This window comes from Phasianus colchicus, chromosome 1, assembly GCF_987193195.1.
Source record: "Phasianus colchicus chromosome 1, bPhaCol1.hap1.1, whole genome shotgun sequence".
NCBI lineage: Eukaryota > Metazoa > Chordata > Aves > Galliformes > Phasianidae > Phasianus > Phasianus colchicus.
Genome location: NC_143436.1, coordinates 122,272,484 through 122,297,886, shown reverse-complemented (window position 1 = coordinate 122,297,886; position 25,403 = coordinate 122,272,484). Strand labels below are relative to the sequence as shown.

General features: G+C 49.5%; 1 protein-coding gene and 1 long non-coding RNA gene across 5 annotated transcripts; one reads left to right on the top strand and one right to left on the bottom strand.

Annotated features, from left to right (window-relative positions):
- On the bottom strand, nt 1-10,605 carry LOC116230718 (maestro heat-like repeat-containing protein family member 2B). 3 transcript variants are annotated; one of them, XM_090124993.1, is made up of 30 exons: nt 10,527-10,605; nt 10,146-10,267; nt 9,884-10,006; nt 9,583-9,748; nt 9,329-9,427; nt 9,007-9,158; nt 8,505-8,648; nt 7,882-7,974; nt 7,527-7,596; nt 7,298-7,411; nt 7,139-7,212; nt 6,687-6,806; nt 6,434-6,541; nt 6,090-6,249; nt 5,922-5,962; nt 5,604-5,745; nt 5,166-5,218; nt 4,745-4,852; nt 4,355-4,474; nt 4,106-4,228; nt 3,837-3,992; nt 3,493-3,615; nt 3,112-3,191; nt 2,572-2,707; nt 2,364-2,456; nt 1,878-1,973; nt 1,599-1,722; nt 1,290-1,399; nt 657-809; nt 1-411 (listed from the first exon to the last, which is right to left on the bottom strand). In XM_090124993.1, exons 1-30 carry the CDS (start codon nt 10,549-10,551, stop codon nt 82-84), a joined length of 3,558 nt encoding a protein of 1,185 aa, XP_089981119.1. In that variant the 5' UTR covers nt 10,552-10,605; the 3' UTR covers nt 1-81. The 3 variants fall into 3 exon arrangements, with proteins under 3 accessions (XP_089981119.1, XP_089981124.1, XP_089981111.1); XM_090124998.1 differs by lacking the exon at nt 10,527-10,605 and having other exon boundaries at nt 1-101; nt 257-411; nt 10,146-10,325; XM_090124985.1 differs by lacking the exon at nt 10,527-10,605 and having other exon boundaries at nt 10,146-10,325.
- LOC116230719 (uncharacterized) lies at nt 10,141-25,403 on the top strand. Of its 2 annotated transcripts, none has more exons than XR_004167297.2 (3): nt 10,141-10,826; nt 11,441-11,504; nt 25,116-25,403. It is a non-coding gene; the product is annotated as an uncharacterized LOC116230719 (long non-coding RNA). The 2 variants fall into 2 exon arrangements; XR_016459973.1 differs by having other exon boundaries at nt 10,141-11,060.

Sequence of the window (25,403 nt, the reverse complement as noted above, 5' to 3'; positions counted from 1 at the left end):
TCCTCTCCTCTCCTCTCCTCTCCTCCTTTCTTTTCCTTTCTTCTTTTTTCTATCGGCTCCATCGCTGAAGACAAAACTCTCTTATTCTCCTCCATGTCTCACTAGAAAAAGGAGAGTCTCAAGTTGTGACTGAGTAATTTTCACCTCAAACAGACTTTCAGAGGAAAAAAGAAAAGCTGCCTCCTCCCTGGATCCCTCTGGCAGAGGCAAGCTACAACTATGACTGCAGCAACAGCAAAGGCAGGAGTGCCAGTACCTGTCTGTTGGCCCAAGCAGCCGGGAGAAGTTGTTAATCATGGCCTCAGTGTGACAGCGGGTAAGGATGACCACCGCCTGGCACAGGAAGGGCACAAACGTGCTCTGCTGCACGAATGATGTGCAGCTGCGCAGGATGTAAAGGATTGGAGGCACCTGAGAGAAAAAGAGGAGAAAGAATGACACTGCATTCTTAACTCTGCGCTGGACATTCAGCGCATGAGCAGTGCCTGCTCCCTTGACATGCTGCCAAGTCTGAAGCCTAAATTTCATGCCAGCCACCCTGGTCCGTGCCCTGACTCCGCGCTTAGGCTGTGCTTCTTTAGCACAAGAGGCAAACTGCACAAGTCATAGTGCAACAACCAGCAAAAGTCCAAGACTCGTGCAAGAAGGTCTCTTACGTTCCAACAGATGTCCTTCCCGTACATCTGCAGAAAGGTGGTCATCCACTTCCCAGCAGCACGCACACGCACTCCTTTGGCTCTCCGGATGGTCTCCTTGATGGCCATCATGAAGTCGACGGTGCGTTCTAGGGGGAAGTTTCTGCACACAATCTGCAGAGAAATGAGAAGCAGGAGAGATCCCATCATTGCTCTGCAGCAGCTCTTCAAAACATAAAGCAGTCTTGAGGGCATTCTCAGTTCAGCAGCCTGCTGGTCATACAGGCAACAATCACAACGCTCCTGCTGTCTTTACCCTGCTGTGTATATGGAAGGCGGTTGAGCCTTCTCTCAAGTTCTGCACCCATGGTGTTTGCTTACATGCAAAGCCTACCTCCCAGCAGCCACAGTCACACATGCATGCAAGTGCACACGCACACACACACACACACACACAAACGCACATCATGGCGTCAGCTCCTTGCACTGGGTGCCTGAAGGCCAGACATAGCTCAGAACCTCCTGCTACTTGCTGAGAAAAGCAGTCTCAGGGTGACAGCTCATTTTGGAAACAGTGTGAGAGGCTAGGAGCAGCACAGGGTCATGCAGAGCCTATGCACTGAGATCCCACCACCCCTTTTTGGATCCACTTACTCTGGCCATTTTGGACGTGGTCTGGAGCTGAGAGACAACGCTGTAGGCATGCAGCCCCTCACACAGGCTCCTGATGTCTTTTGTCTCGATGACTTTGTTGGCTGCTTTGGCTAAGAGCACAGGAAGAAAAGGGAAGTCATGCTTCTGGAAATGAAACTGCTTTCCACAGATGAAAGACAGAGGACAGGATGGGGACAAGAAGAGAGCTGTGCGCAGTGCCTCTCCCTCCTGTAAACAGGGCCCAGCCTGTGGGGCTCTGGTAGTGCTACAGAGAAGGGCAGAGGGCTGGTGCACACCTGCTCTACTCACCTTGGATTTGGAGAAGGGAGCTTAGACAGGTGACAGCCAACTGGCGGGATGTGGGCATGAGGTCGCATGTCAGAGGCGCCAACAATCCCACCAAGGAGCCGAAGTGCTCACAGACATCTCTTCTCTACAGGGGTGAAAGGCAGGAACAAAGCTGTAGACAGCCCCAGCTCTCCCTAGCTTCCCCCATCTGTGCCTTCCCCACGCCTGGGCGGAGCTTGCTTTCCAGCTCAGAGGCACTGGGGAGGGAGCAGGGGGCATGCAGTGGGGCTCTTTACTCACTTGAAGCTCTTCACAAACAGCCAGCAGCTGGGAGCAGGTCTGCAGGGCCCTCTTGCGCTCCCACACATTGTCCGATGTCATAGATCTCTGCAGGACCTGGGGCAGAGCATCTGTCTCACTGAGGATGTATTTTCTTTCCCTTCCTGCCACCCCTCTCCCTGTCCCTCCTTTCCCAGCACTTTCCCTCAAGGACTGCCCCGTTGCTCCATGTGGCCTCCCGCCTCACTGAGCACCGGCACTGCTACCCCCGCTCTCTGCAGACACTCCTGCCTCCTAACCCAGGAGCTTTTCCTTAGCTGTGGCCTGCCAGGGGCTGGCTCCTGCCTTCCCCCCTGGGCCCATTTCTCTGCCCATTTCTGAGCTCGCAGTGAGCTGGCACGTCAGCAGGAGATTTCTCCCCCTCTGATTGTCCTCTCAGTCCCCAGATCTCTGCCCCCACTATTGACAGGCACCATGCTTTCTCCCCCTTGTCCCACACATACTCACATGGACTATGTTCTGAAAGAAGCCGCCGGTGGGCTCTGTCTTGAGCAGGACTGCCATGAGCCGGCCCAGAGCTTTCAGTGATGTTTGCTGAAGCTGAAAGCAGAAGAGGGGATTGAGGTGTAGCATCACAGCTGCTGCCAGAGCATAGGTTGTGTGTACTGAGGTAGGGTTTGAGCAAGAGGTGGCCGGGAAAGTTATGGCAGGTTACCTGCAGGTACTGCGCTGCTTGCTGTGACTTCCTGATCTTCAGCATCATCTCTGCTGAAGGGTGTGTCACAATGTTTTTGCAGCACAGGACCAACATCTCACGCATGTCCTTGCTTTCGAAAGAGGGCTTCAGCTTGCTGTCAGGAGGAAAAAAGGAAGAGAAATCAGAAAGGGTCTTTACCAGTGCTCCAGACTGGTTCAGACAACATCTGAGTTTCTCCTAAACAACAGCTACAAAGCCAGTACCCCCAGCGCATGCTGCTGAGCACTGTCTTCAGTTCCAGCAGCGCCCACCTCCTCCCTGGCAGCAGTGAACCACCTCCCGCTCTGAAGGGAAGGAGACCCCGGCTCTCCCTTCTCTTCCCTGCCAGGAGACAGGAGCACCAGGACCTTTCTCCCTGCCCAGAACCTCAGCTTTGCTGGGCACAACAGCTCAGCTGTCTCTCCTATAGATGCGGCTCCTCAGCCCCTGCTCCCTCCAGGCCTTCAGGAGCTACCCAAAACGGGGACCACCATCCTGCCTTGCAACCCCAGACCTTACCTCAACTGCTCCAGGGCCAGAACCACCTTGAGGGGCACTGGGGAGACAGGGATGCCCGAGTAATACTTCTTCAGCAAGTCCTGCAAGTCCCAGAGAGACACTGTCAAGGTTGGCAGGGGCCACATGAGAGCTGTTCCACCCAGCCCCGAGACAGACACAACTGCCACACACCAACCCCATCACTCCCACAATTCCCATGGAAACACTGCAGGATGCAGCAGCTCGACAGCTGGTGCACCTAGCCCATTGCCCAGCCGCTGCCTGCCAGCAGCCAAGGTCCCCACCAGCTGGAGATGTGTGGCTGATGGAGACCTGTATGCCCCCATGGAAGCGAGCCTCGTGGCACAGCCCAGAACTCCTCCACAGTCTCTAGGCACTCACCATCAGGATCTCCAGAAGCTTTCCATTCAAGGAGGGGTTAAAGCACGCAGAATCACCCACAGCTTGGAAGGCAGAGCTGAAGTCGGTGATGCTCTGCACCAGTGCGAGGTTGTTCTGCAAGTCCTGAAGCCCAAGAGAGAAGAACATTCTTTGAACTGCAGGAAGGGACAAGGGCTGCAAGGGGGACATGTGGGGGCAACACTAAGGAAAGGGCTTGGATCTTCATCTGGGCACAAACCATTCCCCAAGGGACCTTTGGAAAGGGAAGGCCTATCTCAGCATCCCCCCATGTGGATGGGCTGCAGCTGGGTGCTCAGGCACCCTGGCACACTTTGAGCTCTCACCCGGCAGCTGCAGCTGTACAGCATCAGGATGTTGCCCACGATGTCTCCCTCCAGGTGGGCAAGCAGCTGTTCCTTCGTGGCACGCAGTGCCAAGCTGCCGTGGGCGAGCATGAGAGCGCTGCGTGTGGCATGAGCTCTCCTGCTGTCCAGCTCCATCTGTGTGGGGAGAAATGCCTTGAGACACTTGCGATGCACCTGAGCTCCCAAGGCAGGAGCTGCTGTGAAAATAAGACAGAAGAATGCCAAGATGGAAACCCGTAACGCTTTACCTTCTTGCGCCTGGAAATCCTTGCACTGTGGCCTTTGCACAGCCTGGACGCAAACATGGTGAGCGTGGCCAGGACTGTTTGGAAGTTGCTCTCAGCAGCATGGCTGAGAAGAGAGATCACTCCCTGCACAAAAGAACAAGGGGCAGTTGGCACAGGCCTGAATCTACAGGTCCTCACCTGAGGAAAATGGCAGCAGGGAGGAGATGGAAAGGCCCGGAGCAGGGCCAGGAGAAGGAGAGGAGAGCTCACCTGGGCCTCAGATGGCTCCTCCATGTTTGCTTCCTCCAGGTGCTGCAGCAGTTTCTCCTGGACGTGGAGGACTCCCTTACAGGCTCCCAGCACTGTCCCCAGAGCCTTGTACAGGAAAGACTGCATGGGAAGGGAAGGAAGAAGCTGAGATGTGGCAGCAGCTTAACCTGTTGGGCGAGGGCCAGGTGGAAAGGACCCGTGCTCCCTGGGAGTTGCTCAAACAGCTGCAGGGCCAAGCTTTAGCCATCCCCGGTCAGATTGCACAGAAAGACCCTTTGGGGGGCATGGGACGGAGAAGCAGCATGAGCAACCCGTGTGGGCAGAGCACCAGCTCCAGCCTCATTTGGGCACCTGCGGCTGCACCGCTGGCTAGAGATGGGGGGAACTCACCTTTTCTCCAGAGCTGCTGGCAGAGCTGCTCAGCCGCTGGCTCAGCTCGCAGCTCAGGGCCTCAGTCCAGGCCTCATCCCCTATGGTCTCCAGCGACGCCCTCAGGAACTGTTGGAAAACAGGAGAAGACAATGTTCCCTTGCCCTTTGCCTCTTCCCTCACTCCCTGCAGCAAGTTGCTGCAGACTTCTGAGGAGAGGTGCCTGGAAGAACAGTCCCTCTCCCAGCTCCTCCTGCATTCCCTCCATTAAAGCCACCTGCTGCTCTTCTCCTAAGACCCCCACGCAGCGCTACAAAGGCATGCAGCCACTCCGCAGCAGCGTTGGAGAGGCTGTTCCTGTCCCACAGTGGCTCATATGGGAGTGGGGCTACTTGGGGCAGGCAAGCACTTATCTGCACCGTGCCTCCCGGCAATGCTGTACCTTTAGCAGACGGCACTCAAACTCTGCAGTGTCCGGGAAGCTCTCCTCTTTCCCTGCACAGCAATAGGAAGCAAAAGACCGTTACTTGGGATCAAGCCACAAAAGAAGAGCTGCTGCAAACCTGGCTTGGCCTGGGCACTCGACACTGCCAAGCTGGGACCTGCACCCCCTCCACAATGACCTGCTCTTCCCCACAAACTGTCCCCACAGGAACGCAGAACTAACTGCTCCAAGACTGCTGTCTGAGGGGATGTGAAGGAACAGGCAGATCCCCAGGGGGACAGGTCCCCGGGCCTCAGCACTGTTTCCCTGGAATGGGAACATCAGCAGAGCAAGCACTGGGCTGCAGGAAACGCTTCCCCTCTGCCATGCTACAGAGCTGCATTTTCACTCCCCCCACTCCCTGCCTCTGCCTCTCCCTCCCCATCAGCACTTTACCTTGGAGACACTGCAGCAGCAGGGGGATCTCAGCAGCCCACATGGCCCCCACAGCTCTGTGGAACCTGCTGTGGAGGTTTTGCATCATCAGTAAGGCAGCAGCTTGGAGTTCGCTGCCTGCAACAGGGCTGCCTGCTGCCACCTGAGTGAGAGCAAGGAGAAACAGGGTCACTTCTGCAGCAAGAGCAGCAGTTTCCCCCCAGGATGGAAGCAGCTTGGCTTTGCCCTGCTGGGCAAGGAGCAGCCAACAGCTTTGCCCATGGCCATGCTGCTTCCTCCTGGGGGCTCGTACACTTGGCCTCTGGAGCATCTACTCACCAGCAGGCGCGCCAGCAGTGTCTGGGGCGTCAACAGTGGGCCTGCGAGGAGAAAAAAGTGCTGAGTAAGTCTCCAAGACACTCTGTGCCCAGCCACGCGCACCTCTGCTGTCCCTTCTGGGTGCTAACAGAGGTCAGCAGAGCTCACTGGGGGAGTTTGTGCTCCTACCTTGAAACATGGAGCTGACAAAATGAGGATCCAGATCTTCTATCTGCCGTCCTGTCAGGTCCTCTCTTGCGGCCAGGGCTTGGACACAGCGGGAGACCGGGATCAGCATGCCAGTGTACTGAGCTGGCACCACAAACAGCAGCAGCCGCGGCCACAGGAGCTGTAGGGAAAGACGCAGTTGAGCATGTCAGTATTCCTGCGTCTGCTCAGAGATGAAGAGGATTCTGTGAATTTCCCTGAGTCTTGTGTGCTTCAGAGCACATTGGAGGAGAGACCTGGGGTGGTGGGATGAGGAACGCGTGTTGTGAAGGCAAGGAGCAGCAGCAGGGCAGAGTGTGACTTACTTTGGACATCCCTCTCCCAGAGACGTCCAGTGAGCCCAGGATGTCCATGCACAGCTGCTGGAGAGCTCCTTCTTCCTGGGCTTCCTGGGCAGAAAGTTCTCCGGCTGCCTGCACAACGGTGGTGTTGAAATGCCAGTTACTCTCAGTTCTCAGGAACCTCTCAGGAGGCTCAGGTGTGGCCCCACCAGTGCTTATGTGCCAGCCACTAAGCAGCACAGGTCTTCCAAAAGATGCTGGTGCCCACTGTCCTTACCCTTCTTCCTGTGGTGCGGCTGAACTCACTGAAAATGTGCCCCACCACATCCCAGGTTGAGCAGCTCCATGTGTTAGAACTGAGCAGATCCCTGATGAAATACAGAACAGCCATCCTCACCTGCAAGGGGTCAATTGTGGGTGTGATTTTCCTGGTCAGAAGGCAAAGGGAAGTCACCTGCTCATCGGGGCAGCCCTTTGGGCATGAGCAGAGACAAGAAGAGCAGAGGAGGAGCCTTGGCTCCTGAGGTGAGGGCCAGGCCTTAGCACCAGGCTGTGTGCTTTCCATGCACAGCACAGGGACCTGCCCGCTCCACTCTGCCTGCTCTCCCCACAGGAACCATCATGACTGTGTGGTCAATGCCTCAGCACCTCCCTGGTCACCCTAGCCCTGCCTGTGTTGGCAGCAGCATCACCGCCCCAACAGCGCTTTCTTTTCCCAAACCAGCTCACCCGGGTCCTGGGGTCGCTGCACAAACGCTGCACAGCCTCTACAACCTGGGGCAGCTTCTCCGTCATCACGGGCTCTGCAAGAGATGCGCAGAAGCATGAGTGGAGCCACGACCCAGATGCCAAATGGGATCCCTGGAAGTCCCAGCCCATGGTACTGACCATCAGAGCGAGCCAGAGCACCAAGCAAACCCAGGGCTGCCACGCATCCAGCCTCCCAGTCATCTTCCAGCTGTGACTGCAGAAACAGGACCGTTTCCTCTGGGCAGATCTGGGCTGCAGGGAGGAAATCCCACACTGTGTTAGCAAGAAACTCATGCCCATTCCTGAGGTTTGTGAGGGAGGTTTTGGCCAGGGCACCTCCAAGCACTGCCAAAGCTCTTCTCCTTACCCTGCAGCATGATGCAGTGGGTCAGCTCTGCACGATCAGCCTCGCTGTGCTGCTTGGTGTTGTCATAGAGCTGTGGGAACAAGGTCCATTTGAGAAAATCACATCAGCACTGAGGATGGAAAAGACACTGTGCTGCCCGCTTTCATCTCCCTGGGCACTCTCGGGAAGAGGACAGGCAGACAAAACACAACCCGCCCCACAGCATCCCTGGGGGTACATGCACGGCTCTGGAGCAGCCTTGAGCATGCAGGAGCTAAGGCTGGGCCGCCTTAGTCAGGGGCTTGGAGCTTTGCAGTCCTCCTGAGACTTAGCCAAGAGGGAAACTGCTGTAGGCGCAAGGATAGGCTCCCCTTACCTGGTAGAACACGGCACTGGTGATGTCCTGAAACTTGTCCTTTGGGATGACACACTCAATGCCATCTAAGGCCTCCAGGAAGATAGTGAGGCTCTGCAAGAGACCAGGAGAAGAAGAAAGGGATGAAGCCACATCTAGCCACTTGGGAGTGGAGAAACTGTTTCCCAATTGTTTCTCCACGGGGAGAAGCTCCTGCACAGGCATTCTTGTTTATTCCAGACCTCCCAGCAGCACCAAAAGAGTCTCTCTGCTCTCAATCAAGCCGTGTTTGGGCATCATTTGCAGGCATTTCCCACCCAGCAGCCCTCTTCTCCCCCATCAGATGCAACTGGATGTGGTCTCCCTAGTTGTTAGCACAGAGCTCCTCAGGAACTCAGAGCCCCTCGGTGGTGGTGGTGAAGCTTCCCATCCCCAGGAGATGAGCCCCAGTGACTCTTGGCTTCCTCCTGGCTCCTGTCTGGGTCATTCCTTCTTTGACTGAAGAGCTCAGGAAGCCTCAGACCTCCCTTGAACACCTGTTCATTCTTTCTCCAAGGGCTCCCCACCTCCTCCCTGCATTCCCCTCACCCCTCGTGGCACTTGCACAGGCCCCACATCCACCCTGAGTCCTCACAACATCTCACCTTGGCCACCCTGCAGGTGTCTTGGATCTCCTGACACGGGTGAATGAGCCAGAGGAGCTGCTCCCAGACGTGCTCTCGGTGCAGCTCCTCTTGCAGGAGAACATCCAACATGGCAGCCACAGCCCCAAGGATTGCCTTTTTATCCTGGAGAGGATGGCAGAGGCCTGGCATCAAAGACTGAAGGTCTGCCCTTCCTACAGAGAAGGCTTTCTGTTTCCCTTCCCCATAGCCCCATGTCCAGAAGGAGATGGGCTTGCTCTCCCTGAGTAGGCAGGTTTTCCCCACACCCTCATCCCCAGCTCTCCTTGCCACAGTATTGTGACATGCAGCTGCTTCCTGGCAGGGAGATCCAGCCCTGAACACAGAGCCAGTTCAGGGCCCTTTGCAGAGCCAGCCCACTCCCTCTCATCACCCCTCTGCTCTCAGCCTGCTGAGCACAGACAGAGCTGCCGGCATGGATACCCCCACTGCCATCCTGGGCTGGGAATGCAGCAGTGCTCACCTCTTCCTCCTTGCAGTCCTGCCAGTTGCTCACCACAAAGAAGAAGAGTTCATGGAGATTCTCATAGATTTTTTCTTTCTCCATGGCAGGCCAGGGGCATTGCATTCCAGAGGACAAGTGAATCTTGATTCCATCCAACCACTGTTTCACAACTGAGAAAAACAAAACAAAACAAAACAAAAAAAGATTAATTAATTAAAAACAAAACAAAACAAAAAAACACAGCAAAACAAAACAAGAGAAAAGGGAGCCTGTGAGAGTCTGCAGCAGGGCGAGGTGCAAGGGCTGTCCCGAGACCCCCTGCTCTGGGTCCAGCACTCACCAGCACAAGCGATGCGCAGGATCCGGCCGCTCTTCACCTGGCCCACCACACTGCGCAGGCCAGCCAGCATCAGCCACACGAAGGGGATGCACTGTGGAGCTGCAGAGAGGAAGGAGAGGGCCACGGTCAGAACCCCAGCAGTGAGGGAGGAGGGGCTGCAGCCCTGCATCCCCCAGCTGAATGCAGATCACGCGCGGAGGGGAGAGGCCCCTTTCCCGGTTGTTATAGATGTCAGGAGGCTGAGGGCACTCTACCATATGTGCTGAAGAGTTTGCTCAGGGTGATGAGCACAAACTCCTTGGACATCTCCTCTGTGGCCTTCAGGAGGCTCTGGAGCTCAGCCATCACCAAGGTGAAGTGCGTCTGAGCCAGAGCCACCAGGACATTGCTGGCAGCTGTCCTCACATTGGCTGTCACACCCTGAAAAAGAGTCTCTGGTGACACACAGCACAGGAGACTGCCTGAGGCCCTTGGAAGGGTTAAGCCACCACCGTCCACCAGCAGAACACCAGTGTGGGCAGGCGGCTCCTTTTGCCTTTGGGAGTGACCCCTCACCTGGGCTGCTGTCAGGTCCTGGGACACCTCTGCCAGCAGCCGGTTCACCACTCCGCAGGGCGGGCGGCTGTCGGCTTCCCTCAGGGCGCTCTCCAGCTCACAGTACGCCTGCGCTCGGTCACCCTGGGAACAAGGATCAGTCACATTTGCTTTGCCCACTGCCACCCATCGCTATGTGGATGTGCTGCCGGGGCCGGGCACCCACGGGACCGTGACACTGGGCCAGAGGGCAAGGATTGATGGTTGGATGTCCCCAGCTCACCTCCTGATCTTGCAGGCGCTGCAGCAGTAAAGTCACGGCACAGGCAGGGACAGGGCTTGACACCCTGCTTCTCTCCCTGCGACGTGTTCGCCTGGGCATGCAGCCCACACAGGCAAAGAGACCTGGAAGGAAAGAGCAGAGCAGCTGCCGGTGGTGTTGCTTGGAGTCAGGGCTGAGCATCCAGCCTCCAGCCCCACAGCACAGGGTGAGCTGTGCTGGCACATGTGTAATCGGTGGAAAGAGGGGAGAGAGCCTTCCCCCGGGGGGAAACCACTATGTGCACTCAGCAGAGCAAGGACAATGCTGCACGTCCTAAACACATTGGAGGCACACATGTGCTCAGGCAGCATCACAGTGTCCAGAGAGGTAGAGGGAGCTCACCTCGAAGGGCTCTCAGCCGCTCCATAATAGCAGGATATCTCCAGATAGACGCAATGCTCTCTCTGGTTCCACTTCCTGCGGGTCCCACAAGCGGACTGAGCCACCGCTCCCACTGCTGCCACAAGGGACAGCCACTGTGACATCTCACCAGGGAGTGTCACCTCATAGAGAATGACGTGCCCTGGGGACCAGACAGCATGCAGGGCAGCCTTGCAGGCCCCAAAACACAGCGTGCTTTTGTGATGCACTCGGCTCCAGAGTGGACACGTTCCGCACTGAAGCAGGGAATCACCTCAGTGGGTGAGGGAGAGCCCCTGCCAGGGAGCAGCTGCTGGGCACTGTTGCCTGGCATTGTCTTAGTGATTGGGGACTCCATGCCGGGATGCACTGAGGCCCCCATCTCTTGCCCAGACAACCTCTCCAGAGAGATTTGCTATCTCTGGAGGCACGTGTCAGAGACGTTAAGGAGACTCCACCACATCTGATCAAACAAGAATACATTAATACTAGAAAAAAAACTTCTTTATGGTGAAGGTAACAGAATACTGGAACGAGTTGCCCAGAGAGGTTGTGGGATCTCCTTCTCTGGAGACATTCAAAACCTGCCTGGATGCATTCCTGTGTGACCTAATCTAGGTGTTCCTCTAAGGCAGGGGGATTGGTCTGGATGATCTTTCAAGTTCCCTTCCAATCCCTGACATTCAGTGATATTGTGAATACATAGAGTGTATGTTGGTCCTGTCAGGAAGCCTGTGTAAATCAGACAGACAAAGTATTGTGTAAGGGGCTGCAGCTGAGTGAGTAAGGAGTGGGGCATTATCAAACTTGAGGATTCCTTGGCATTTTGTGGTGATAAATACCGCAGCTCCATGAATCTGGGTGTGACTGAAGTAGGTCTCTGCATCTTGTTCTAGGCCAGGACCTCACAGATCCTGAGACTGCCGCCATCAGCTTTAGAAGCAGTCATGCAGAAGGCAGGTAAACCACTCGAGATTTACATCCCCTGCCTTTAGGGCCTGAAACCCTAGGGCAGGACAAAGGGCTTTCTGCCTGAAGATCTTTATCCTGATAACCCACCAAGTCATGACATCTGCTAGTCATACCTGACTGCCCATACCTGACTCAGGCAGACAGGTCCCTGCTCTTTCATCCCCTGGAAACAGAGCCAGGAGCTTCTACAAGCTCCCTCTTCATTCCCAGAGCATGGGGATCACATCAGCCCCACAGTGCCTCATGCATGGTTATGTACTGTCTGTGTCTGTGAAGGGATGCCTGTGAAGGACCTGCCCGCACAGGATGTGTCCCCACAGGAAAATAACCACTACTGACCTATTCCTCTCCTGCTGATCTTCAAATTGCTACTTGTTCATGATGCTGCCAGTATCTGCTTGTTTGAAGCAGAGATGGGAGGTTCCTCTTTCCCCCTTGTTTGTTAGTTTTTTGCCTTTTGCACATTTTTCCAACCATGAGCCAAAGCTGCTAAAGCAGCCTTCCCTCTTCAGCGTTTTTTGGTAAGTTTAAATCAGGAAAGAAGGAATGCCTGCACTGCTGAAAGCATGGGTGTTATTTGCTCAGATGCACCCGTGGGAGCTGAGATCTTGGTGAAAAATCTCATTTGATCCATAGGTGCTATACACTTAAAATGTGCCCCCTCAGTGCTATCTTGGTAAATCACCTTCAGTATGCTTGAATTGGATGCAGAATGTGCAGTCACCTTTCTTGATCAAAGGAGGGTTTCCCTAAAGCTTACTCTTGAAATCCGCAGCTACGTTTGCTTCAGCCACCCATGCACTGTGCAACGGTCAGCAAAAAGTGTTCAGATTTAATGTCAGCAGCTCTTGGTATAACACTCCTTCGCAGCAAAGCTGAGCAATGAGAAGAAGAGGCAAAATCTGCTCAGTCGTGATGAGCTGTGTCTTGTCCTTTACCAGTTCAGCAGAGCACAAAATACCCATCTCTTCAATGAGGGAAGGGGGTAATGAAGCAGATGCAAGAGCAGGAAACCAAGCTGGAATGGGGACTCAAGACCAGGTGATAGTGCCCTTTGCAAATGAAACAATTCACTAGAAAGTAATTTCCACCTCTCTGCCCCCGAAATCTCCCTTGACTTAAGCTGAAGGCACATTTTTCTCCTCCAAAATTAGTACATTGTTAACTGGGCAAGAGTTTATCTCCCGATTCCACAAATTTGTATTCCTATTGCACCATTCCAAATACCTGGCTTGCTACTGCTGCTGCAACATTAATAAAATGCTCCACAATATAAACAAATGACTGTGTTTTGAGTGCTATTAAAAAAAAAACAAAACAAACAAACAAAAAAAAAACAACAACAAAAGCAAAACGAACAAAAAAAAAAAAACCCAACCAACACTGGCTGCTGACAGCTTTCCTGAAAGAAATGAGGAGAATAGAAACCACCTGGAATGATTATGTCCTTCTGAGGTCTAATTGCATGGAAAGATAGGCAGAAGACCTGTTAAGTCCTCTGTAGGCTGACACTTGGACAACTGTCAGTGACATCAAGTTCCTCCTTCATCTCACCATAGTTAGTCATTACAGCATGCTTATTTAGTTGCTCTTGAGTTGTATAAACTCAGTTTTTCCATCACACTGGCAAGGAGTTGGCATGCCTTGCCTTTTTCCTCCATCTTAAGACTAGACAATGAAGCCACAGAGCATACAATAGTGGTTATTTTCCTGTGGGGACACATTGTTTCTGGAGGAACCAGTGTTTTGTTTAAGAGTAGCTTTACTAAAGAAGAGATGTTTGTGAGGATTAACCCCAACCTATTACTATTTCTTGGGGCAGCATGTCTGGGGTCACACAATAAGGGAAGTGGAGGTAGGATCACTTTTCAACTATGATGTACATGAGAAAATAACTTCTATCCCCTCCCCAAAATACGAGTCAGACAAAAGATCGACCTAGTTCATAACCTGATCTTCTGCAGTGGCCAGAAGCGGAATCTAGGAAAGGAGTATGTTAAATTAAAAAAAAAAGCAATATGACCCTTGTCTGCTATACATTTTTAGTCTCCACCTGGCAGCATTGAGGTTCAGTTTAATAAACTACCAACAGCCTCTTCTCAGTTTTATAATCCCATTTTTTTTTTCAGTTGCTTTGATCCATTTGTAACAATGAGATATGCACACTAGGAAACCAGATTATCTATGTTGGTTTTCAAGTCTGCTCTCTGATTATTTCATGGGGTGCTTCCTGACTCTTGTGGTAAGAGAAGAAGATCGCTCCCTGCCCACTTTCCCCATGCCATCTGTGGTAATATCTGTTACCACTACAGAGGAACAGAAGGATCATTGTCACTTCTTCGTGTGTAAGAGGTCCCCTGCTTCTGATCACCCCCTTCATCCTTTTCTCTGTCTTCTTTAATTCCTTTCTACCCCTTTGGAAAAGACTGACCAGAACTGCATACAATAACCCTGTGTCCTCCATTTGGTTTCTGCACTGACATTGCTTTCTTTTTTCCCCCAAACATGTCCAACGCAATATGCAAAGTATTCCACCCTGCCTTAGCAATGTGTATGTCTCAGGCTGCGGCAAGTTAATCTTCCACTACCAGTGGTTAAGTATTCTGCTCTCCAGTGTCCATTCACTCACTGGAGTTGTTCACAAAGTGGTTGTAGAGGAAGAAGTCACAAGTCTATGATGTTGGCACATACTCCCAGGAAACCCGACTTGTTCTGATAAATCACCTATAGGGTGATTACATGGAACTGATTCCACAAGCTACAATCCAGACTGGCTTCAAAAGCTTAATTAAAAATTTGTGAAAAGGGTTTTCTCTCCATCTGTAGCCCAGAGAATCTCCAAAATTTGCAGTTTTCAAAAGCAAAAAGCCTCTGTCCTTTCTCAGGAAGGTGCTTGAAATTTTCTGACACATTTTGAATGTAGCCTGGATCCAGATCAGCAAAAAACACTGTGCATTAAGCACCTGCTTAACACGAAGAACTAGTAAGAAGGTTAAAAATGAGTAAGCCTACTCTTATTTAGGTCTTTATTCATTGCAGCAATTAAATATGTGCATTAGTGCTCTGCTGCATCAGGATCTAAGTACCTGCACACAATTAAACACTATGCTGAACTGAGTCCCAAAGCCAACATTGCTGTACAGGATTTTAACCTATATTTCTGTCTACTGTGCACTTTACTTTAATGCAGAGAATATTTATTACTTTAGCAGATATTCTACCTTGAAGTGGGATTTACTCTAAAACATATGTCACAAAGTGCTATTTTAATGATTCCAACTTGCGGAAATATTTTGTGATAGGAATAATTTATCTCTTGATTAACCACTTCAAGGCAGTTCTCAGCATTAGTGCATTTGCTGGTTTGGTGTCAAAACATTCTAAAGCTACATATACAACAAACTAATTCAGAGTTCCATGTTATATTATATGTGTACATGTATATGATTTATTTATATGTATAGGGAAAAAAAAATGCTTGCAAGAAGGGTAGAATGAGTTTTAAATCTTGTCTCATTGGAGTTGGAGCTATAAGATTGTATGACCATGAAGATCTACAACAATGCAAAGGCTTCAATTGACTACACAAATGCTGCTGTTCACACTGGTGCCTCCAGCTATCCCTAGTTCCTTTTGGTTTTGCATTGTGAGCTTATTTAGCCAGGAATGCTTCTTTCAGCAGAGGCATCTGCAGCATATTGAATACTGGAGCATACTGTGATCCATTCTGCTTTCATCCAGTAGAACTGCTGGGGTGACTAAGATGCAAAGAAGTCCCAGGACTTGCCCAAGCCCACACAGTGAGTCAGTGGCCCAGCTGTTTTCAGAAAGAATAATTTTCCCATCTTTTTGCTTTAAGAATTTTACTGCATAGCATCCTATATGCACATTAGACTAAAGTTCACTGGCTTATTGGGATACAGGCTTTTTTGTTTTTTTTTCATCTTTACTGAGTAGATTTTGACAGAATTAATCAAATACCACCAGGACACCAGCTGCAGGACCTGTACATGGAATTGTGATCTAATCCATCTAGGGTTGCTTGTTTGCAGTACCATCCCTCCTCACTATTATTTCTTCCAGTAAGTGGCAAGGTCACATATTGCTCTGTCATTGGTTTTGTTTCCTCACTGACTTGGAATAATAGAACTGTTTGATTTGGAAGGGACCACTGAAGACCATGTAGTCCAAATGCTCTGCAATGAACAGGGACACCCAAAGCTTTGTCAGAGTGCTCAGAGTCCTGTCCAGCCTGACCTTGAGCATCTCCAGGGATAGGGCACCCACCACCTCTCAGGACAACCTGTGCCAGTGCTTCACAACCATAGTTGTAAAAATCTTCCTTCTATCCAATGTAAATCTCTCACCTTTTAGTTTGAAACCATTTCCCTTCATCATATCACCACAGACCCTGCTAAAGAATCTGATTCTTTCTTTCTTATAGCCCTCCTTTGGATACTGAAAGCTGTTCTCAGGTCTCATCAACTTATCTATCCCAAACACAGTAAGAAACAGAAGACATTTAAATTAGAATTTTCACTTGAAAGACTCCAGTGAAGAGGCATTAACTTACTCTTAGCTATTTGGTTGTTGCTGGTTTTGGTTACTATGAGTGAACCCTGTCAATACTGGTAGTGTTGCTTGCCACACAAGCTGGCAGAAATGGACTCACACAATGTGCTTTGTCTCACATGGTATTTTGCATTTCTAGGCTCTCACTGGCTTCCATGGGAATATATGAACAAATCCAATAAAAAGAAATTATATTCCTTTTTACTCCCACTCTGTTCACCAGATGTGCAAGCTCACCCTGGGTTTCAGTTGCCAGCATGGCTTCCTTTTTTTGGTTTACTGACTCCCTCCCTCTTCCCCCCCCCCCCCCCCAGTAATGTGGATTCCCTCAGGGCCAGATCCTGGGCTCACTTACAGGCCTACAGCCTGTGGTCCTCAGCTGGTGTTGCATTCACCACAATGGGCAGGCATAGAGTTGGGAACATAGTCTAACCCATGGGACTTAGTCAGCAGTACACCAGTAGTGCACAAAGTGGACCAGAGCAAGTCACCCTTCCTGACAGTTGGGAGCACTTGGCATAGCTAGGAAAAATTAGCACCACTGAGATCATATACATTTTCATTAATCATTGTGAGCCTTAAATAAAAGCAGCACTGCTGGCAGCTCTGATTAAGAGCTTTCCATTGATCATAAAAGCTGAAAGCTAAAATGAATTGTTTAATGTTGAAGGATTGAGATAACAGCCAAATAATTTGATTTATTGCAAAACCAAGACATAAGAAAGAAAGAAAATATTTCAAAATAAAAATGCTACAGTCTCTGTGGTAGGCACAGAGATAATTTGAGGCATGCCAAGTCTGCACTACAGTGTGGGGTTGTCACAACCCCCAAAACACAGTGCTGGAGTTGTGACAGAGCACAAGATGGGCACCTTAGCCAGCACTAATGTGCAGGGAGAAGACTTGATATGCCTCAGCTTTGCAACACAATTCCATTCCTCTCTCTGTATGCATACACTTTCAAATGCCTTCACTATAACAAATATATATATATATATATATATTTATATACAAAGCAAGGAAATGGGTAGAAATACCATATATGAGAAATTAATCTCATCTGACCACTTTAGACATGTGAAAGTAGAGCACCCAGGGTGGTTATTTATATTTAATATCCTCTATTGTTACTGGAAGGAGAGAAAGCAGCTCCTTAGTGATTTGAAGACACCTGAATCACCTTCTGTAGGTACCTGTCTCTTTTCACTGTCTAGGGAGGGAAACAGGGCTCTTAAGTTACGCTGGACGTATAGTTTTTCAATTACGTTATATACTGATACCCCTGCACAGGGTAATAGAAAGTGAACAAGTAAAATCATATCTCATCTTCAGACCCTGCTGAGCTCCCAGAACTTGTTCACACTAAGTAATCTCCCATTCTGGTGTGTACTGAAGGCTCCCACAGTGTTTACCAGGCATAAAAAAATTCTTGCAAATTCCTTACCATACTCACAATGATGGATAAAAACAGAGCCCATATTCTGATCCCCATTCTGACTGTGTTCATGCTGCTCAGAAATGTGATTTTCTTTCAGAATGGTGGACTCTTTGGAAGGCTTTTGGTCATTCATCATCAGCCCTGTAATCTCTGGGAATAAGGGAAAAGGGAGGAGGTGGACGAGTCGTTTGGAAGAAATGAGACATAATCCAGACTGCTTAACTACTGAAATGGCTGCTCTGGCTCTGTTCACAGCTAAGCATCTGTCAGGTTGCTCTGTTCTAGCCAGTGCTTACTCTCTGGCCAACCAAATGCAGGCTGGAAAGTGGAACTTTACCAGGGCTTAGAACAGAGCTTGCCTATGAACAGTTTGAGCTGTGCAAAAAGAACTGCAAGAAGCCCAAAAACTCCCTTACCTGTCCATCAGAAGACAATACTTGCCTCTGGCTGAGTATCTGGAAGTGTGAGATCTAAATTCATGCACGAAGCATGGGGAAGTTTGTGTTCACCATGAGACATGGTCAGGATAAGTGTCCACAATGCCAGAGCCTTTAGTGCAGGAAAATCACGTGAAGTGTGTATGTGAGTAGCCTATCATTCTAACCTTCACTAGCTTAGTTCTTTCAGAAGTTCTTTCAGTTTGCCTTTTTCAAAGCTATGCATGAGCACGTGTGTCTGTCTGCTTGTGAGAATGTGTCTTAAAAATAGTGCATATACTACTGAAGTCTGTCACCCAAGTCATCCTCCCTGTCTCCACCAGGTTTATTCTGAACTTCTCTTGCTTTAATTTGCCTTTTAATAGTTGCATTCCTTTTGCTTTTTCCATGTGCATGAGTGTGATCTCACTGTCCTTTTGCATTGTGGTTGCTGAGCATCAGAGCTGAATCTTTTCCTTCAAATAATTGTTTTCCAAATGCTGTCCCTTTAAAATTCCTGACATTGAACACTCTCATGCCTTTGTTCTCCTTCCCCAGTAGATATTGACTCTCACAGCATAACTATGGTTATGGCTTTGCTTTTGTTTATGGCTCTTTAATGTTTTAAAAGGTCTGAATCACAGGCAAAGGAGAGTGGGGGAAAATCCTGTCTGGTGTTAGCCCCCTTGGTTTGGTGTCTGTGCCTCCTTGGGGCATCTCGCTATGGATGGAGTTGTATTTGCTAGTAAAATAAGTGGATATTAAAACACTGTTTCTTCTACCCTGATGTTTTCTCTTTATTTCTTCATTTGTTTTGAAGTTTATTCTGAATTCTAACATGATATGCCCATGTGGGTAGGGACATTACAATTGCACTGATTCCAATAAACAGTGAATGCCAATAATAGAGTCCCTAGCACGTTTTTGGAAGAGGAATATAGGTGGCATATGGCACAGAAGAATAATTTCATAGTAATAGGCAAAAGCCAGTTATTAGCGAGACACTACTTTGCAGCTAATGGTGTTACGGATAATGAGGGCGATGAGGGAAAATCTGTTCTGAGTGCTGGGAAACATCAGATCACTACACTCAGCAGAAACAAAACCACCCTTAAAAAGCCACCAATCCCATGACAGACTTTGAGGGAAGGTGTCAGCACTGAAACATGAGCTGCAGCACTGCACTGGGACCAGGTTGTGCTGCAGTTGGCAAGAGAGCTGGCTGGCAGCTTTATGATAAAGTTATGCCAACCTGCGAGGCAGCACAACAAACCCCGCAAGAGGCACTGACACACAGCCATGGCCAAGAGTTGTTGTGCTGCCATCTCCACATGTTCACGAGCAGTGAACATTTGGGATTCTGTGCAGAGCAATGATAGCTTGTTAGAAGTAAGTATTTTCTGGTTGTTCTGGGAGAGACTTGTTGGTTTATTAAAAAGCAGTACAGAGAGGAATTTTTTATAGCCATTTAAAGAAGATCAGCAATTATAGGAGTGTTCATGGTTTATTCTTCTCCTCACACAACTTTGTGAGTGTATTGCTCTTTTACCTTGCAGATAGGTCTTCTGTTCTTCATATCCCTTGAAGAGGATCCCACTTTGACAGAAAATAGAAAAGAAAGAAGAGAGAAAAGAACATAGAAAGAGGGAGGGGGGGAAAGAAGGAAGGGAGAAAGTGAGGAAGGAAGGAAGGTAAGGAAGGAAGAAAGAGAGAAAGGAAGGTTAAATAGAAAAATAGGGGCCAACTCTAGCTGAAAAAATCTACTGTTTGTGACCTAGATGGTAAGGAAGAAAAGGACTGACACTTAAGGATATGTTGATACTATTTTTTCTCTATGTACATGATGGCCTATCTTCTCAAAAGTGAGGAATGATTTCGGGTGCCTCTGTCTCCAGCAACTGAAATGATCCAGACTCACAGAGAGCTCCATGCTCAGTCTGTTGATGAGTTACAATCATGCAAGTGTCCCACATATGACCATTGCTTGCCTCTGGACATCCTCGGTGCACAGAGGTGTGATGATGGACCTCCTCAGCAGCTGAAGGTGGTTCATTCCTTCCCATGACTGCTCACTAAGCAGCTGCTGGTCTGAACCTCTGTTGCTGGTGACACACAGGTAGCTTCAGAGCCCTGGCATATTAATTTTTACACTGCTTAATACCTTTCTGCATGACATTCATCCACAGAGACTGAAATCAGTTATCTTCTAAACAGGAAAAGTTACAGATATAAGAGAAGATGAGAAAAAAATAATCTACCTGCATGGTACCGACTCCCCAAGCTAGTGGCAGCATCTGCCCAAATCACCGAGGGCCACATAAAATTATCAATAACATTAATAATGACAGGATATCTTTTAGTGAAGAGTGGCATCACCCAAAAAGAGTGGCATCACCCAAAAATTTCTTCAGAAGGCTGTTTCCAGGTGCAAGAGTGACAATAGCCATGACACCCAGCACTGCTGGCCCTTTCTGCTCCCCTCTACTCTGCTCTTGTGAGGCCCCATCTGGAGTACTGCGTCCAGGTCTGGAGCCCCCAGTACAAGAAAGACAGGGAGCTGTTGGAGAGGGTCCAGAGGAGGGCCACAAAGATGATCAGGGGACTGGAGCACCTCCCCTACGAAGACAGGCTGAGGGAGCTGGGCTTGTTCAGCCTGGAGAAAAGAAGGCTGTGGGGTGACCTCATTGCAGCCTTTCAGTACCTAAAGGGAGCCTACAAACAGGAGGGGAATCAACTCTTTGAAAGGGTGAGTGACAGCAGGACAAGGAGAAATGGTTTTAAGCTGAGGGAAGGGAGATTTAGGTTGGACGTCAGGGGGAAATTCTTTACGGAGAGAGTGGTGAGGTACTGGAACAGGCTGCCCAGGGAGGTTGTGGATGCCCCGTCCCTGGAGGTGTTCAAGGCCAGATTGGATGGGGCCCTGGGAAGTCTGGTCTAGCATTAGGTGGAATGGTTGGTGGCCCTGCGTGTGGCAGGGGGGTTGGAGATTCATGATGCTTGAGGTCCCTTCCAACCCTGGCAATTCTGTGATTCTGTGATTCTATGTCCCATGCCTTTCTGGGCCTGCCAATGAGCCCTGTTCATGCTGGATAGCCAAAATGTGACAGAGGATTTAGCTCACCTTTCCAGAAAACACAGACCAGCCAGCAAGCGTGAGTAAACACTACTCAGAAAAAAACTACCCCTTAGATATCCTCCATCTCCTCGTGATGAATGAGCTGCAGCATGGGCAAAAGGTGAGGAGGCTGAGCCATAGCTTTAACTCATGAATCTCAGCAAAATGAGTGGTAAAACCTGTGAAATACGCTCCATTTTTCATTCTGTTCTTCTTTTTATTTTTGGTTTGGGGCTCCCTGCCTTGTGCCAGCATGCGCAGCCCATGCCTAAGTGGCTATGGGCCACAAGGGCTGTGCTTTGACAGGGCCATGGAGAACAACAGGGCTTACTAGGGAAAAGGAGGGCCAATGTGGAGCTGAATTGTTCAAATGAATTCTGTACTTTTCCTAGTGTGACGTCAGGCTGCCTTTTCTTCTGAATTGCAGTAAAAATAAATACAGCTAGAATGTGGGCATGGTTTGGAAAGAGATTAAGGAGAAGTTTTAACATTGGTTTCACTGAAGTGGAAATGATTTTTGATAGCCAGCTGGAACCTGGTAGAGGCACTCGGTCTAAGCTGAGAGCTCGTGCAGCTGGAGTTTCATAATACAAAATTGCTAGTCTTTCATTTATTAGTTCAGAGCCAGATCCTAAAATCTTATTTATATGACTAGTCCCTCTGGGCCATATCCTTATTTCTCTTACACCAGACTGACTCAGGAACAAAAGAGGGGATGCCTATGAGGCAAACCTTCCTCATTAAAAGGTCCCTCCAGAATGGAAAAATAAAACACAGTTATGGTCATGTCCCCCAGCCTGCAGCTCGGAGGCATGGACCAGTACAGAAATAAGCTACACACCAGGCAGCTTTCTTCAGCAGAGCTAGCATGGCCCTCTCGAGTCCTCCATTAGCTCCGTCTTCAAATGAGGGTTTAGTTGAAGTACCTGGTATTAATCATACAGGTCATAAATTTTTGGGGTCCAGTTTACCTCAAAACCTGCTCCCCCCTGTACATTAAGCAACACAGCAGTTGTTACTATGGAAACATTCAGCACAGAGATGGTTGGCTCAATAGCCTGGGCCCTTCGTTTGGACCTAAAGCCAGGTACCTTGAATTCTTGGTAGTTTGCTGTCTGACACTCATTTGGTGTAAACCAACTCTGCATTTTCTGGGACAAAACATAGGAAAGTTAGAGCCAAGGTTAGTGCCAAGGTTAGTGCCACACTGGCTGTGTGGATCCAGACCATAACAGGTTTGACCTCGCTGCAGAGTCATCCAGCGCTGGCATGAGGGAAGGCACCTTTCTGCCCTCTCACATGCCACATTGTCATCCCCACTTATCACACACCTTTGGAGCCAGGAAATAAAGCAGCAGTTCTGGAGGGTCACAACATAACCCTCTCATTGTTTTATGTTCTTCAGGCTACTCCAACCTCCCAGTGATACCACTTATAATGATGGACAGGCCAATTTGTTGCATAATGTAGGCTCAGCTTCTTTGCTGCAGACAGATCCAACCCGGAGCAGTTCAGGCAGAAGATGCTGCATGATGCTTGTCTTGGAGACAGGATGGTACAGTGTCAACTTAACTATGAGGACCTGTAGAAAGGATGCACCAGATGGGAGATTGGGCATGGGAGATCCTGCCAAGAGCAGAATGATGGGCAGAGTGTGGAAGTCAGATCCACATCAGATATCAGTTTGGTACAGTAATGTCTAAGGTCACAGAGACCTATGTTAGTTATCCATATGGTGGCACACAGGTTTGCCAGCTCAGATCCAGATGCTGTCTGGGCTATGAGCCCACTAGGAAGGATTTATTAACGTGAGGACAGTGGGAAGTCTAGGCCTCCAACCTTGCTTCTAGAGCTAGGGGGAAGTTCCTCTTGCCAGCACGAGTGCCCCCTTACACATCTTTCCTGCCTATCTAATCCCATGCCTATCTCCCACATAGCCTGGGGCTTCTTGAACCTGGTGGAGTAGCCTCTGATGTATTTTGACTCCCATGCCAGCAATTTCATCAGCTGCTTCCTGAAATGTCAGTTGGAGAATGCAAGGTGAGAGAGAAAAGGCAGGAGGAAGAAGATGAAGGAAATGGCCAAGGTCTTATGCACACATGAAATGCTAGGACTCAAATGAAGTCAGCCTGCTATCTGACACGTGTTCATGCTGTACAAATACCCCAACAAACCAGAAAGCTGGGAAGAGATTCTGAGGCAAGAGCCTGCAGAATTGAGACAGTAGGGGCATGCCTTGCACATACCCAGAGACAAGAGACTTCACAAATCAAGGAAGAAATTCCCTAGGAGAAATATTGTGCTGGGTGGAATCCATCAATTACTCTTGTTAGCACCTGCAAGCATACTTTTTAACAAAGCAGCATTCTCTCACCCTGTGGAAATGCACTGCACATCCTGCCAGGCTAATTAAATAGCAGTCCCTCCCTCACCAATTTGGGTACTGCAGTGGGTGTGTGTGAGCTCAGCCTTTGCACACAAAGGGCAACCATCCCCAGGTTGGTTTCCAGTCTTCCAGCAGCAGGGATCTGCTCTGTGCCTGATGCCAGGGCTGAGCATGCTCTTCAAATCAAGCCCCCACCTACTTCCCACCCAGCCAGAGCAGCTGTGCAGGGCTCTGCCCCCACTGAGCCTGCATCTGCCTGCCGAGGCTTCATGGGAGTAGCAAGACTTGGCTCACCTTCCCAGCCCTGCCTAATCCACAGCCAAGTTACGTGTAATACCATGTGCTGCAGAGCAGTTCTGTTTGTCAACCTGGAGGGCTTTGTGAAAGCCCCATAAAACAGAGGCATAGCACAGCCAGTTCAGTGTGGTTTGGTGTGCAGCAGTGATGTCGTCTGCACCTGGACACCTCTGGGACCTGTTACCATTACCAAGGGCAGAATAAAAAGTCCTTTGCTTCTTGACTGCATTTTTGAAAGCTGAGAGGACTACTCAGGGATTTCTGAAGCTTGAGTTGATTAGCAGTTAATGATGTGCGTCCTGAAGAAAAATTAAGATTAAATATTGTGCTCATTTTGGAGCAGGGCATTTTCATATTGAGATTTACAGCTACTTTGTTGGTATTTCGGGAAGTGTTTTGGTCTGCCCAGCTCTTGATTACACAGCCACTCACTCATTTTACACAGATATAAATTAAACAATTGAAAACATATTAAAGCACAGAAGTGTGTCTGTTATAACTGCTTGCTAACTTTCAGGGAATGCTATTGGAAAACAGACATCAGTCACTTCTTCAGCAATCAGGTGATGCATTCTCAAGAGCTGCACACTTACCCAGGGTCATGCTGTCCCTGCACTGACTTCCCTGCAGTTTGCACATTGCCTGTTCCAGCCTGACTAAGGTGCTTCAGCAAAGCTCACCTTGATGGTTGCCTCAGCACTCACTATCCTCCTTTGACATCTCTCAGCTGTATTTGCCTTATACTCACTTTAAAGTTCTGCACAGCCCTGTCCTTTCCTTCATACTGTGCTTCTGAGCTGTGTTGCTCATTGGTGCCCTCCACCCTGGTGGCATATCCAAACTCAGCTACCTGGGTGTCATCCCCTCATCATTTCTGCCCGCAGTCATAGAATAGAACAGAATCATAGAATCATACAATGGCCTGGGTTGAAAAGGACCACAGTGATCATACAGTTTCAACCCCCCTGTTATGTGCAGGGTTGCCAACCACCAGACCAGGCTGCCCAGAGCCACATCCAGCCTGGCCTTGAATGCCTCCAGGGATGGGGCATCCACAGCCTCCTTGGGCAACCTGTTCCAGTGCATCACACCCTCTGTGTGAAAAACTTCCTCCTAATATCTAACTTAAACCTCCTGTCTCAGTTTAAAATCATTCCCCCTAGTCCTTGGGATGCAGTGCATCTTTCCTGAGGGAAAAGAAAACTCTTAATATTTATGTATTTTGATGCCTTCCTTCCTGAAGACCTCCTCCTCTCCTGTTGTCTCCAGGAAATGCAGTTTGCACACATATTGATTTAAAAGAAAGGAGAAAGAGAAGGTGGTGTTTCCTAATGTGTTAAGAGAGAAACAAATCATGCCTTCTCTCCCTTTCTAGGGGTTTGTCTGCATAACAAGATGAGAGTGTGCTTGTAAAGATGTACAAGAGCAGCAGAGATGTGGTGGAACAGGCTTCAGGTGTCACTGACAAGTCTCCAGAGGGCAACTGTGTTGCTGAGCTATTCTGCACCCCATATACCCTCCTTTCACTCCTCCTGTTACTCAGGGTAAGAAGGTTCAACGAAGCATAGATATGCTACATTCATGACTTTATTTTGCTGCAGAGACATGCTAGAAGATCAACACCTAACACTTCATGTCTAGCAAAGAGTGACAGCGCAGTGAA